This window comes from Lissotriton vulgaris, unplaced genomic scaffold (assembly GCF_964263255.1).
Source record: "Lissotriton vulgaris unplaced genomic scaffold, aLisVul1.2 SCAFFOLD_1875, whole genome shotgun sequence".
NCBI classification, from domain to species: Eukaryota; Metazoa; Chordata; class Amphibia; order Caudata; family Salamandridae; genus Lissotriton; species Lissotriton vulgaris.
This window is the reverse complement of record NW_028255037.1, coordinates 377058-392152: the sequence shown is the minus strand read 5'-3', so window position 1 is coordinate 392152 and position 15095 is coordinate 377058. Positions and strand designations below refer to the sequence as shown.

The window sequence follows — 15095 nt, the reverse complement described above, 5'->3', positions numbered from 1 at the left end:
TTTGTTTGCTGCTTCTTAGGACGAGTACATTGGACCCCATTAAAAATCGTCCACTTTTATTCCCCTTGTTTGATACCCACAACATGGCCAATCTCAATTACGCTCTATTATAGAATTAGGCTGGACGCTGCAAAATCTTCGTTCAGGCTATGTGCCTTGGCGTTTAATCAACACGTCGTCATTATTTTCCAGTTTTAACCTTACTGATAAACAGATCAGTTTGGCACAGAAAGGAGCAGACTATACAATCCTGAGCATCGAAAAACTCGAGAGATTACCATTGACAATGTCAGAGAGTCCTGTCATTGAATGGATAATACACGGAATTATCACAATTCCGATAACAACTTTCCGATTTAAAAAATGCCTTGAGTACATACCTGCTGGCCAGTATGAACAATTGGGTAAAGGATATGTAAAATCCGAATGGAAATTACCATACACTCATTCTTGCTATAGTGACAGTGACAAAAATGTATTTCTTAGTGGTGAAAATTGTAAACATTCACTAAGCGGTATACTTTTGTGTCAGGGTATTAATTTACACGGAGCATGTGATGGAAATTCAAACAACCTTTCATGCCACCAGCTAGTCACACCTGCAACTCAGATAGAGCCCTTCTTTGTGCAACTCGCAAAAGGGAGTTACATTCTTAGAACGGATCACAGATGTTGTGGCCTCACGCCAGGGAAAAGTTATCTAATAGAAGTAACGTCCATGGTCAAATGTTGTATGCAAGCATTGTTTCCGAGTGGGCCTCCAGACATAGTGACTCCCATCTGGCCTCGTCTGAATCTCTATTCTATACGAATTGATACATTAAGCAAAATGAAATCTGTACTTTTACAGACAACAGTGCCTATAACGTCATCTAAAGAGACGTATGATCTTCTAGTTGCAAGGACAGCTACTGAAATTCATGACCTTTTATCAACAAATTGCCCCGTGCATTTCGTAGAAATGTTCAGCCAACTCCTTAACATGTCTAGTGCAACAAGCATCCCAGGCATATTTAAGACAGTCTTTACGGGACTGCTAACACCCTTCCAGGCAATTTTGGGAATCTTTCCTAATTTTGTGCACTCCATTTTTGGCGGCATACCATTATTTTTGGGACTCGTCGCAGGGATTCTATTTTTGACCCTCCTGCTTCGTTATGGCAAGCCTCGGCTCAGACATAGCTCCCATGGGAATGGAAGAGACAATCCTAGCAATGCGCTACCGGGACAGGATAACTAACGTCCTTGGATTGGCCAGGCTGAGAGATCTAAACATGACCTGGTTCCTTTCATTCAGACCGATATGGCAAAATTGCATTTTACCTGTGCTACGGTGTATGCTTTGCGGCGATGAATGCGTGTTGGACATCTGTCTTTCACTTCCATCAGCAGTACCAATGGACGTCGATACTTTGCTCAGTCCAATAACGGCTCTCGCATTGTGTTGTCCCCAGCGGCTACCAATCCTGATGACGGCATTCGTGGAGACTCCTGTACTACAGCCAAGTGGTAACAGTGGAGCGAGTGACAAAAGCAACATCATCCAGGTACAGCGTTCTGTGAGCATTGCTGGTCCTGCCTTCGATGACAGCAATCATTCTCACACCTGCCAAGTTACAGCGCTATCTAATTTGGTTGAACTATCACCTGAATTTGTAGACCAATTCTTTGAGAGCCTGTCTGATACGATGTTCTCACCCATGGAGAAACAATAACTTTTAGAAGCTTTCCTACACACAGTGTTCCCATGAACTCTGAATTCGGCCTTCAGTTTTGATCAACAAAAACTGCCAAGAGCTTTGGAAATCTATTTTCTTTGAATTGGACAATTTTTCTAATATTGACCTTTTTTGGCACGAACAATTCTTTGCTTAAGGTAAAAACTATTCTTAGAGAACAGAAGCTTCACACTTCTATTTCTAAACACATCTAGAGACATAACAACATTACACCAGCCTCTAGCACACATGTTATTACAATGCATTTTTATGTGATGATTTATCTCGCTTTTCTTCTGTCAGAGATACTTCATGTGTAATTCCTTTTGCATAATCGTTCATTGATTTCATATGCAATCATTTTTTGAATGATTACTATGCTTTAAAAAACGTACAGTACCTAAATTCATGTATTACAAGTACGCCTATTTCGAATGCATTTATGTATTTTGGGGTGGGCAATGTTACACATGCATCTAATTGCTTTAGTTTTAGTAATTTTGATGGACATTAACCCGTGGAGTGGGTGTTGCGTGTTTATTTAGGTTCCTGATCGATACTGTGACCTTATGCCCCTATTCGGCTATAAATCCATTTATTCCCTATATTGGCATAACGGTTCAAGTGCGATTTTCTGAAAAGTCATCTCTGGCCTCACACGAACAGAGCCACATTCCAGCATAGCTCTCTGCCACTTCCTTTGCGACCAATTAGTGCAATGACAGAGCAGTAGTCACTATCTGATATTCCTAGATAACACTCCGAGTTCTTCAACAAGATAAAAACTCAGCAAACCTGGAAATCCCCGCTTGCTATGTTTTGATTAGTAATGGAACTCTAATGAGCAACTGATAACTATCACTTCCTAGTGACATCTTTAATTGACGTCTTATGTCCAGCAAACTTGCGTCAAACCCGGCACCTGTCAGGTATAAATATTACCAACGTTGCCTTAAGCAATGCCTGTTGTACGAGCTACTGAAGCCAGCTGCCTGCACGACCCCGTGTTGGTAAATCTAGCACTCTGTCGCTGCAGCCTGCTATCCTGTGGTGGTGAAGCTGCTGATACCATTATCGCCGCTAAAGCGCGAACTATGGTGCAGTACGCTTAAGGAGCTGAACAGCCGTCCTCTGCGAAGACATCCAGCAGATTCCAGCTGCCCGCGGACGCTGTCCCCCCTCCTTCCTCGACGCGCTGAAGAGACCCGCTGCCTTTCTCGTGCAGAGAAATCCAGCCACGGCGTTTCCGGTTTACCCTCGCGGTGACTGGGATATCGAGAGAGACCCCTGAAGGAGATACCAATCCTCCATCATTCTATTCAGAGGTATGGTGTTGACTAAACCCTTAGACGAGAATTCTTGAAACAAACCTTGGCAAAACCAACTTAACTTAAAGCTACTTACTTACTCCCCTTTCACGTGTTAGGCTTAGGTCAGGCACACTGGGGTAGGCTTAGTTAGAAGCACCAGTTGAGTATGTTAGCCTAATGTATATATGACTGTATATATGTTTTATTACTTTTAAACCATTGTATGGCTAAGAAACCATATCAATGCTTTTACAGTTCTATTTCGCAATACTTATCTTACTGTACGTACTTTTTATAATAACAATTATTGCAATTGTGGCAATACATTTCTCTTGTACGAGAAGAAAGACTGTTCAATAAATGTTAACCCTTTATTGACAAACGCCCGTCTCTCTATTCTCTACATCTCGTGAAAGTAAACTGCACTAGACTGACTGAGTGAAATACATGTCTATTGTTTCACACGACCCTAGAGATTGACTCTTGATCTGAGGAGCAAAGTTGTCATGTTGCACGGTTGTTGGAAAGCTGAATCCCTTCTTGTCTGTGCCAAGGAAGCTGATCACTTCCTATGCAGAGAAGAAAGTTTCCAGTGACCTCTGAGCTAGTTGGTAACACAACCCAATTAAGTTTAGCATAGTCAGTGGAGGCCTGGAATATCCGCAGTTCCACGTCGATACTACTGTTTATGTTATTCCAATGCGCAGGGCCTAGTGGGAAACTAGGAACTACACTACATCACTAACTAATATCTCTTACAGATATATCGTTACCGAAGGTAAGTAACTTGTTCATTAATTGCCAAAGGTAAGTGTCTGCCTTTTTTTTAGTTCGTCTATCTCCTTCCTCTGTGATTACCTACTTTAGAAAGTTTGCTTCCTTTCATCAGTTTTATGAATCAGGTGCTTCAGTTAGTGCAAGTGACAACATAATTGCACTTTGAATTATTTCTGGCACTCTTATCTTTGCTATTTTAGACACACTTCTGTCGTTGGTGTGTAAAGGTTTCACACAGTCACTTTATTTTCTATTTTTCAGACAACCTCCTGTTAGTGAGAGTCACTGGAAGGGATTACTTCAAGATATGTTAGATATGCAGCAGAATGTATACAAGTGTCTGAATCGTGATACGTGTTACGAGGTAAGCCTTTTGTTTGCTCGTTATAATTCCTTGCAGATGACTATAGATAAAATTAGAAATGACACCTGTATTCAGTTTTCATGTTTCTTTTCTGTTAACTTTTCCAGTAACTGTTTAATAAAAGGGGGGGGGGGGGGAGATTGAGTTATTTGTTCACTAGAACCCAAAATATTATTTTGCACGTCGTGGCGGAATGCTTTCCTGCTCCTTTTTAATTACTAAGTGAGCCATGTGCATTTTGAAATTTGTTTTAACTGAATACATCGATACAAACAATAAAAAAATACCACTGTATTATGTGTTAACCGATTTTACAAGCATTTGTTGAAAGTAAGAACGTTTAACCATTTTTGAGAAAATATGAGGCAAATTTGCTCTTTTAAACAAGCCTCTAGACATGTACCACACCTCTGTCCCTTCCGACATATATTGCCATGTATTATGGCGGCCTGAGCGACATTTGCAACATTTCCTTTGCAGAAATGACGGTAAATCTCCAAGAAGAACAACATGCTTTCTGTTTTTTTACCGGAATTTGTGGAATAATCGCGGGCATTTCCTGTAGTGCAAAATGTAGGAAATTATAGATTACGGCGGGGTAAATAAATTTCCGCCCGGTTTAGTGTTATCCACGAGTATCCTGGTGGTCAAAAGTATGGCTTCTGTTATTGTTAAATATGATAAACTAATATATAGTTTGAGAATGAGCTAATTAATAAAAAATGAGTTTATATTTGGATAATTTAGATCTGAAGCATATCCGAAAACAAATGCATCAGTAGGCAGAGGGCCTTTTTAGGTCGAAGCCTGCATTGCAGGGCATGGCCCTGCTGCAGGCAAAGACCTATTGTGAACAGGGGGATTTCAGTACTGCGTGAAACCACGCCCCCTTTTTCCATTGGCAGGCCTCTCAAAACGGAGGCCTGCCATTGGAAAAAGCTCCTGTTTAGCAGATTTGTCTGCTCTGGATCCCACCTCTCGAGGACTCCATGACCTGCCTTACGGTAGCACAACAATATTTTCAGAAATATTGCCTTGGCAACCATGAGGCAGGTCAGGGAGTCCTGGAGGGGCGGGAATCAGTATCGTGTGCTGCAAGTAACAATTATCACAGCATGAGACCCCACTTATCACAGCATGTCAACAGGCGCCCCAGGCTGCTGGAGCACTCAACTATAATTAATGTGCAGTTGAGTGCTCCAGCAGCCTGGGTCGCCTCTCTGCATGCTGTGATAATTATCACTGTGGGGCCTCATGCTGTGATAATTAGGGCGGCATGCTCTATTTGCAGCACTGAACATTTTCAAAGAAGGCGAAGCAGCAACATTCATTGGAGACACTCACCCTCACGCCCTCACCCCCCTCACTCGCCCTCAACTGCCCCCCCCCCCACCCCTCACACACCTCCTCACCCTCACACCCCCTCACTCTCACACACCCTCACCCTCTCACCCTCACACACCCTCTCACCCCCTCACTTTCACACACCCTCTCACCCTCACACCCCCTCACCCTCACACCCTCACACCCCCCACCCTCACACTGCCTCACCCTCACACCCTCACACCCCCTCACCCTCACACACTCTCACCCTCACACCCCTCACATACCATCACTCACCCTCACACCCCCTCACCCTCTCACGCTCACACCCCCTCACCCTCACACCCCCTCACTCTCACACTCACACCCCCTCACTCTCACACACCCTCACCCCCTCACCCTCACACCCCCTCACCCCCTCTCACCCTCACACACCCTTACTCACTCTCACACCCTCACCCTCACACCCCCTCACCGTCACACCCCCTCACCCTCACACCCCCTCACCCTCTCACCCAAACACACCATCACCCTCAAAAACCCTCACCCCCTCACCCTCACTCACCCACACACACACCCTCCCATACCCTCACCCGCATAGCATAACAAAACATAGCATAACGAAACACAGCATTGCATAGCATAACAAACAAAAGCATAGGATAGCAAAAGCACAGCATAACAAAACAAAGCATAGGATAGCAAAACAAAACATAGCAAAACAAAACATAGCATAGCAAAACACAACATAGCATAGCATAACAAAACACAACAAAACATAGCAAAGCATAACAAAACAAAGCATAACATAACAAAGCATAGCAAAACAAAACATATCATAGTAAAACAAAACAGCATAGCATAACGTAACACAACAAAACATAGCAGAACAAAACATAGCATAACATAACATAAAACAAAGCATAGCATAACAAAACATAGCAAAACACAGCAAAACATAGCATAGCATACCAAAACAAAGCATAACATAACAAAGAATAGCAAAACAAAACATAGCATAGTAAAACAAAAGATAGCATAGCATAACATAACACAACAAAACAGCATAACATGTAAATGTAACTTGATACTTGTATAGCGCACTACTCACCCGCAAGGGTCTCAAGGCGCTTGTACGAATACCGCTGTGGAACCCGTCCTGGCTTTCCCTGTGAGGCGTCCACTCCTGGGCACCACCTGGGTGAAGGCCAGGCATCCTTAGCGTTGTGGGGGCCGTTGTGGAGATTAAGCAAGCTATTGCCCAGAGTTGCAGAGTGGGACTCCATGATTAGAATAGGCACCGAGGCGAGAATTGTCAGGTCCGTGGAATTTTGAGCCCAAGACCCGCCGAGGCGGGGAATTGAACCCTGGTCCAGGGCTAGACCTCTGCAACAGGGTCTGCCGCTCTAACCATTGAGCCACACTTCTCCACATAACAAAACATAGCATAACATAAAACAAAGCATAGCATAACAAAACACAGCAAAACATAGCATAGTATATCAAAACAAACCATAGAATAACATAACAAAGAATAGCAAAACAAAACATAGCATAGTAAAACAAAACATAGCAACACATAACATAACACAACTAAACAGCAGAACAAAACAGCATAACATAACAAAACATAGCATAACATAACATAAAACAAAGCATAGCATAACAAAACATAGCATAACAAAACATAGCAAAACACAACAAAATATAGCATAGCGTAAAACAAAACATAGCATAGCATAACATAACACAACGAAACAGCAGAACAAAACAGCATAACATAACAAAACATAGCATAACATAACATAAAACAAAGCATAGCATAACAAAACATAGCATAACAAAACATAGCAAAACACAACAAAATATAGCATAGCATAACTAAACACAACTAAACATAGCATACATTACAAAACACAGCATTGCAAAGCATAGCAAAACATAGCATAGCATAAGAAAACACAAAAAAACAGCATAGCATAACCAAACACAACACAACATAGCATAGCATAACAAACCAAACCTTAGCATAACAAAACATAGTATAACAAAGCATAGCATAGCATAACAAAACATAGCATAACAAGGCATAGCATAGCAAAACAAAGCATAGCATAGTAAAACTCATCAAAACATAGCATAGCATAACAAATCGTAGCAAAACACAACAAAACATAGCATAGCATAACAAAGCATAGGATAGCTAAACTATACATAGCATAGCATAACATAACAAAACAAAGCATAGAATAGCAAAACAAAACATAGCATAGCATAACAAAACATAGCATAACATAACAAAACATAGCATAACAAAACACAACAATACATAACAGAACAAAACATAGCATAACATAACAAAGCATAGCATAACAAAACAAAGCATAGCATAACAAAACAACAAAACACAACAAAACATAGCATAGCATAACAACACACAACAAAACATAGCATACATAACAAAACATAGCATTGCAAAGCATAGCAAAACCTAGCATAGCATAACAAAACATAGCATAACAAAATATAACATAACATAGCATAACAAAACACAACATAGCATAGCCTAACAAAACAACGCTTGGCATAGCATAACAAAACATAGCATAACAAAACATAGCATAACAAAGCATAGCATAACAAAGCATAGCATAACAAAACAGCATAGCAAAACAAAGCATAGCATAATAAAACAAAACATAGCATAGCATAACACAAAATAGCATAACAAAGCATAGCATATCAAAACACAACAAAGCATAGCATAGCATAACAAAACACAACAAACCATAGCATAGCATAACAAAACACAACAAACCATAGCATAGCATAACAAAACAAAGCATAGGATAGCAAAACTAAACGGAGCATAGCATAACAAAACAAAGCATAGGATAGCAAAACAAACATAGCATAGCATAACAAAACACAACACATAGCATAACAAAACAGCAAAACACAGCATAGCTTAACAAAACACAACAAAGCATAGCACAGCAAAACAAAACATAGCATAGGATAGCAAAACTAAACGGAGCATAGCATAACAAAACAAAGCATAGGATAGCAAAACAAACATAGCATAGCATAACAAAACATTGCATAACATGACAAAACATAGCATAACAAAACACAACACAAAGCATAACAAAACAGCATAACACAACAAAACATAGCATAGCATAACAAAACATAGCATAGCAAAACAAAGCATAGCATAATAAAACACAACATATAGCATAGCATAACAAAACCTAGCATAGCATAACAAAGCATAGCATAGCAAAACATAGCATAGCATAACAAAGCATAGCATAACCAAGCATAGCATAGCATAACAAAACATAGCATAACAAAACATAGCATAGCATAACAAAGCATAGCATAGTAAAACACAACAAAACATAGCATAGCATAACAAAACAAAGCATAGGATAGCAAAACATAGCATAATAAAACAAAGCATAACAAAACATTGCATAGCATAACAAAACATAGCATAGCAAAACAAAACACAGCATAGCACGACAAAACACAACAACACAGAGCATAGCAAAACATAGCAAAACACAACAAAACATAGCATAGCATAACTAATCATAGCAAAACACAACAAAGCATTGCATAGAATAGCAAAACAAAGCATAGAATAGCAAAACAAAGCATAGAATAGCAAAACAAAGCATAGAATAGCAAAATAAAGCATAGAATAGCAAAACAAAACATAGCATAACATAACAAAACATAGCATAGCATAACAAAACACAACAACACAAAGCATAACAAAACATAGCAAAACACAACAAAACATAGCATAGCTTAACAAAACACAACAAAACATAGCAAAACAAAACATATCATAGCCTAGCAAAACATAGCATAGCATAGAAAAACAAAGCATAACACACACAATCACACACACACAACCACGCACACACAACCACAACCACACACAACCGCACACACAACTATCTATCTATCCATCTATCTATTTATCGCCCTCACTCCTATCTATCTATCTATCTATCTATCTATCTATCTATCTATCTATCTATCTATCTATCGCCCTCACTCCTATCTATCTATCTATCTATCTATCTATCTATCTGTCTATCGGTCTATCGCCCTCACTCTATCTGTCTATCGATCTATCGCCCTCACTCTATCTATCTATCTAATCGCCCTCACTCTATCTATCTGTCTCACTCTATCTATCTATCGCCCTCACTCTATCTATCTGTCTATCTATCGCCCTCACTCTATTGCCCTCACTCTATCTATCGCCCTCACTCTATCTTGCTATTGCCCTCCCTCTATCTATCTATCTATTGCCCTCACTATCTATCACCCTCACTCTATCTATCATTCTATCTATCTATTTATCTAGATACTGATCGCCATCACTCTATCTGTCTAGCTATCTATCACCCTCACTCTATCTATCTATCCCACTCACTCTATCTATCGCATCACCACAGCATTACTCAGCACCACCACAGCATCACTAAGGGGCACAACAACATCACTATGCGCTACCACAGGATCATTGAATGCCACAGCATCACTAGTCGCCACCACAACATCACTCAGCGCCACCATAGCATCAATCTGTGCAACCATTCAACAACAACTGTGTCAATAATGTTCTCTCAATGTTTCAAGCTTTATTACAAATGTCACAAAAAGAGGTTAGTATTTTACTTCTGTTCTTGGATTTTCGTCACAATAAAATACACTGAACATATTCTTCACAAAAGTTATTTACAAAAGTTTAAGCTATTGCCATTATAAATTACAATAACTTTTATTTAAGTATTAATTATTAAAAAAAATATAAGCCATTGTTATTTGTAATATCAATACATCCAAGTCACGTGAATACAACACATATTGCATTACAAATGCTATAGGTGTCACAAGTTATAACTATTGGCACTGTAAATGACAAAGCTATTATTTTTGCTATTTTCGAAACCAACACATAAATAAAAAATGTGTCATTTACAATACCAATAGCTCAAACTTTCCTAATGCGAGACCTTATGCATTACAAATGCTTGTTTAGTTCAGAATCAAGGTTTCTGACCTGCAAATCATACTGGGTTCTGAAGAAGATGCCCGACTAATTTTCAAAGCGTCCATTAGAAGTGAAGTGATTGAGGTGAGACCGACCTGTGGATCAAGAGACTGGGTGTTGAAGTGCAATGATGTTGCCATTTTTAAAAAGTTTCTCCTCATATTTTTATTACAGATAAGGTGTGCTGGCAGTTTCTTCCTAGTCTGGCGGAACAGGGTGTACAGAGTCCAATGGGATTTGGTTAATTCTCTCATTCATATTTGCATTTGAGAAGCGGCCTGGGGTCGTACATAAGGCTTTCCGAATGTACTGCTTATCTTCTGTTGTCTAAGACTCTGGAGCATTGGTTAATTCGCAACAACTTTCTCCAGCTTGGTCCACCCGTGTGGTATGGTGTCAGTTGTTGGTGTCATCACTGGGCTTACTTTATAATGTTCAGTTGGCATGATATCACCAGTCAGTAAGACATAAAATTAAGGATAGGGTTACTTCTCATGAAACAGGAAGAACTAAAAAATTCCTGCTAATTTCCCCCCCAATTATTTCTGTTTTTGTAAAGTGTTTGTGACTAGCTCGCTGCCTTTCTCATTTGGCCATATGATGTCCCTCCCATTGTATATTTGAAAACAACAAGGGAACCCAAATTAATCGAAAGGGACCTTGGGGGTAATGCTATTTAAACAACAGTGGTCCCTTTGGGGGAATTTTACACGAAGAATAAATATAGACACAATCGTAGCTATATTTTTTTGGGACATACCCAGCCGGGCAGAGGTCTATTATTTACTCAAAGATAGATATCAAAGATGTTACACAGCATTCCACAAAGTGGGGCACAAGCCTGCACCCTACTCAACACATGTGCAACAGAACAATCATTTGACAAGACAGGAACATAAGGGCTTGTAGGCAAAAAACATGAGGTTTACAGTACCAGTGATTACTGCGGGAACTGCATAAGACCTGCAGTGGGGACTAACGAATCCCGACTGGGTTAGCTGCAAACCTCTCTCCCTTTCCCAGCCAGATCTCAAAGTAGTGACAGATGCATCACTCCTGGGATGGGGAGGCCATCTGGGAGAGGTGAAGATAATTGGCCTAGGTCTTAGGCAAAATCTGAACTCCACATCAACTTGTTGGAGCTCTGGGCGATCCGGCTGGCATTGAAATCTACCCTCCATTCATGGGGAGGTTAGTTCAGGTGTTCATGGACAATAAAACCTCCATGTTATAATGCAACAAACAGGGTGAGGTGAGGTCGTGGACAGTTTGTCAAGAGGTCACGGACACAGCACCTCACCTTGAATTGAATTGAAATAAAATTTATATCGCGCAACTAAGCCCGTAGGCATCAAGGCGCCTAACAAAGAAAATCAAAAAAGGCAGAACCAGAGGTAAGGATAGGCTTTGGCAAATAGCCACGTCTTAAGGGCCTTTCTAAAGGCTTGCTTTGAGGGAAGGGTTTTAATCTCAGATGGCAGAGAGTTCCACAACCTTGGAGCCAAAGTTGAAAAGGCTCTGCCACCCCACCTAGCTCTACGGACACGGGGGATTGATAGCAAGAATTTGTTAGCCGAGCGCATGGATCTGGAAGGGGTATATGGAATTAACAGATCCCTTAGGCCTCCAGATTTGTTAGTGGCCAGGGCCCCATAGATCAAACAAAGGAACTTAAAAGAAATCCTGGCCAAAATTGGAAGCCAATGCAGTGCTTTCCTGGCAGCCGTGGCAGAGGCCCGCCTAGGGAGATCTAGCACAAACTTCGCGGCGGCATTCTGCACCATTTGAAGTCGCATTATCAGACTCTTGTTAATGCCAAGGTATAAGGCATTACAATAATCTAGTCTTGAGCCTATTAATGCTATTACAATTAGCTTTCTGGCTTGAGGGGACAGGTAATGTTTTATCTTCCTCAGGATGTTTATTATGCCCCAGCAGGTGGAAATAGTCCTACTTACTTGCTGACCCAACCCCAAAGCAGGGTCAATCATGACTCCTAAGTTCCTAGCCAAGGCAGTGGGTGTAGGGCACACTCCCAAAGATGAAGGCCACCATTCCGCCGACCAAATATCCTCCTTACCTCCGAACACCAGAATTTCTGTCTTCTCGCCGTTGAGCTTCAATGAATTGCAAATCATTCATTGAGCCACTGCCTCCATGCAGTGTCTAAAATTGGAGGCAGCCGAGATGGCAGGTTGGGCGAGAGACATCAATATCTGCGTGTCTTCGGCGTAGGAGACTACCTCCATCCCGTAAGATCTAATAAGCCTGGCAAGTGGGGTCACATAGATTTTAAAAAGGGTCGGACTTAATGCCGACCCCTGAGGGACCCCACACTGCACAGGAAGGGATGGAGATAGGAACTCCCCCAGCTTAACTCTCTGTTCCCTCTGGCCAAGGAAGGAGGTCAGCAAACTAAGTGCGGGCCCCTCAACCCCTATCTCCCTCAGGCGAGATGTTAACACTGAGAGAGACAGGGTATCAAACGCAGCCGTAAGATCTAGCAGGATATGGCAGCCATGGAGCCGGCCTCTACCTCTGCACTGATGCCTCACCTCCACAACACAGTGAATCATCATAGACTTTGTTTCCAAGGTATACTTTGTTTGGGGTCCATGTGAGTCCATGCCCGACTCTGCACTCCTCGTGGTCGGCGCCATACTTTTGATTGATTGCTGTCATGAGGTCACAATATGTTAGGGCGCCAGCTAAGGTGTTAGGGGATCGGAGCCCTAATGCATGTACAGCGTCTTCTCTAGTTCATGAAGGTGGTAATTTCTAGATGGCCCCTAACTCTAATAAAAGCACGTTTCCCCAGTAAGCCGATGCTTGGCTTACTGTTCCTGACCGTGACCACGCCCCCTTCTTGTTCCTGTTTCCTGTTTGCAACTTCTAGAGTTTCCTGTGGGTGGCCCTAGCCTCTGTTGCTGTCTCCCAGCTTCTGGCGTCTTTGTACCGACCAGGAATCTCGTTATTTGGTTTGTGATCTCCCTGCTTCTAGCGTGAGTTTCTCTGCCCCGTGCTCTATCCCTGAGCGTTTGTTAATACACACGCTAGTTCTCTCCCCTTCCCTGTGTTTTCCGGCACGAGTCCCTGCTCCGCTCCTATTTGCATTAGGAGCCGGCCAGTCCGCCTCACCACTTCTCCTCCCCTGCCCTGACTTAGGCATTGCTGCTCTGCTCCCCCCCCCCCTTATTGGGAGCCGGCCAGGGTGCTTTGTCCTTTTCGTGTGCTTGCAGCTGCGCTCTTCATGCCTTCTCATAGCCGACCTGCAGCCACGATATTTTTGTTTATGTCATTCTCGCGTTTTTGCGTGTTAGCCGCTACTCCTCTCTTTGTATTAACGGAGTCTGGCTGCGGTAACACGTTGCCTCCAATTACCCTTCTCCCAGTGTAGAATCCTGGTGGCTTCTTCTCCTTACCTCCCCCCCTGAATTCCTTCATTGCCACCTCTTTCTTTCATTTATGAAACACTGTTCTCCAGATACCGTTTGTGATAGTGCAGTTTTTTCCCTTCTTGTGTCTATTGAGAAGACCCACCTTGTTATTTCCCTGAGGAACCAGCGTCTGTGTGAATAATTTCTAGTCCCTTAGGTATCCCTGCACTTTAAGCGCCTTGTCATATTCAATGCACTTGGGATATTCCACACATTACTAGGACAGGATAGCTGGTGAGTGAACTATATTGTTAGCAGCGCCTGCATGCATTAATGCTCTGAACCAGTTTGTTGTGCTTGCTTAGTCCAACTATTGTATGTCTTTATTTTTTAGCACTACATCCTTCCACAGTACCAGTGTTGCCTGCTGTATCATCTGGTGAAGAGTGGTGGTCACTCTATGGTTTATTCCCCTCACACTTTTTGATTACTATTTCTTGCGAGTGAGTTAAGGTCTCCTCCTAGAGTAGTGGTTGAATAGTGTTGGGACTAGCATCTTTTCTCCTGTGGAATCCCGCTTGGATCCAGACCCTACCATGGAGAGATTTGTTTTCTACAAGCTTTATTTTTGCAATAACTGTTTTAAGATCATATTTCATTACCTGTGTATCAGCAATTCTGTGCACTGGAGTTTCCAAGGCGGCTCTCGCTTGGAGACGCTTTTTGTCTTGAGTGGAGCATGAGCCTCCTATACGCCTTTCCGCCCATACCACTCCTGCCCAGAGTTCTCAAAAAGAAGAAGCTCAGGAACGACCGGGCCCAAGTCAATCTTGTAGCTCTGTACTGGGATCGAAGAGTTTGGTATCCCAAGCTGTTGGATGGGCATCGGCCCTCTGATCAGGCTGCCCTTTCCAGAGAATCTTCTATCGGAGCAGCAGGGGAGGGCTCTCCACCGGAACCTGCCAATGCTCTCCCTTCATGCGTGGAGATTGGACAGCGACAGTTGGCAGTTTCGACCTTCCGCCCTAAGTCTGAAATGTTATCTTGGCAGCCAGGTGGCCCTCTACCAAGACTGTATACACCTGCCATTGGAGCACATTTGTAGCATGGTGTGTAGAAAAAATTATTGTCCCTTCTCTAAGGTTCTTC

The 15095-nt window shown here is 42.1% G+C and overlaps 1 protein-coding gene across 1 annotated transcript in view; it reads left to right on the top strand.

Moving 5' to 3' along the window:
* Positions 1–15095, top strand: part of LOC147659337 (NBAS subunit of NRZ tethering complex-like) — a 485327-nt gene that overhangs the window by 98020 nt on the left and 372212 nt on the right. The window contains exon 6 of the mRNA XM_086951835.1: positions 4067–4169. Within this exon, the coding sequence (XP_086807961.1) occupies positions 4067–4169 (103 nt within the window). The remainder of the gene's footprint in view (positions 1–4066; positions 4170–15095) is intronic.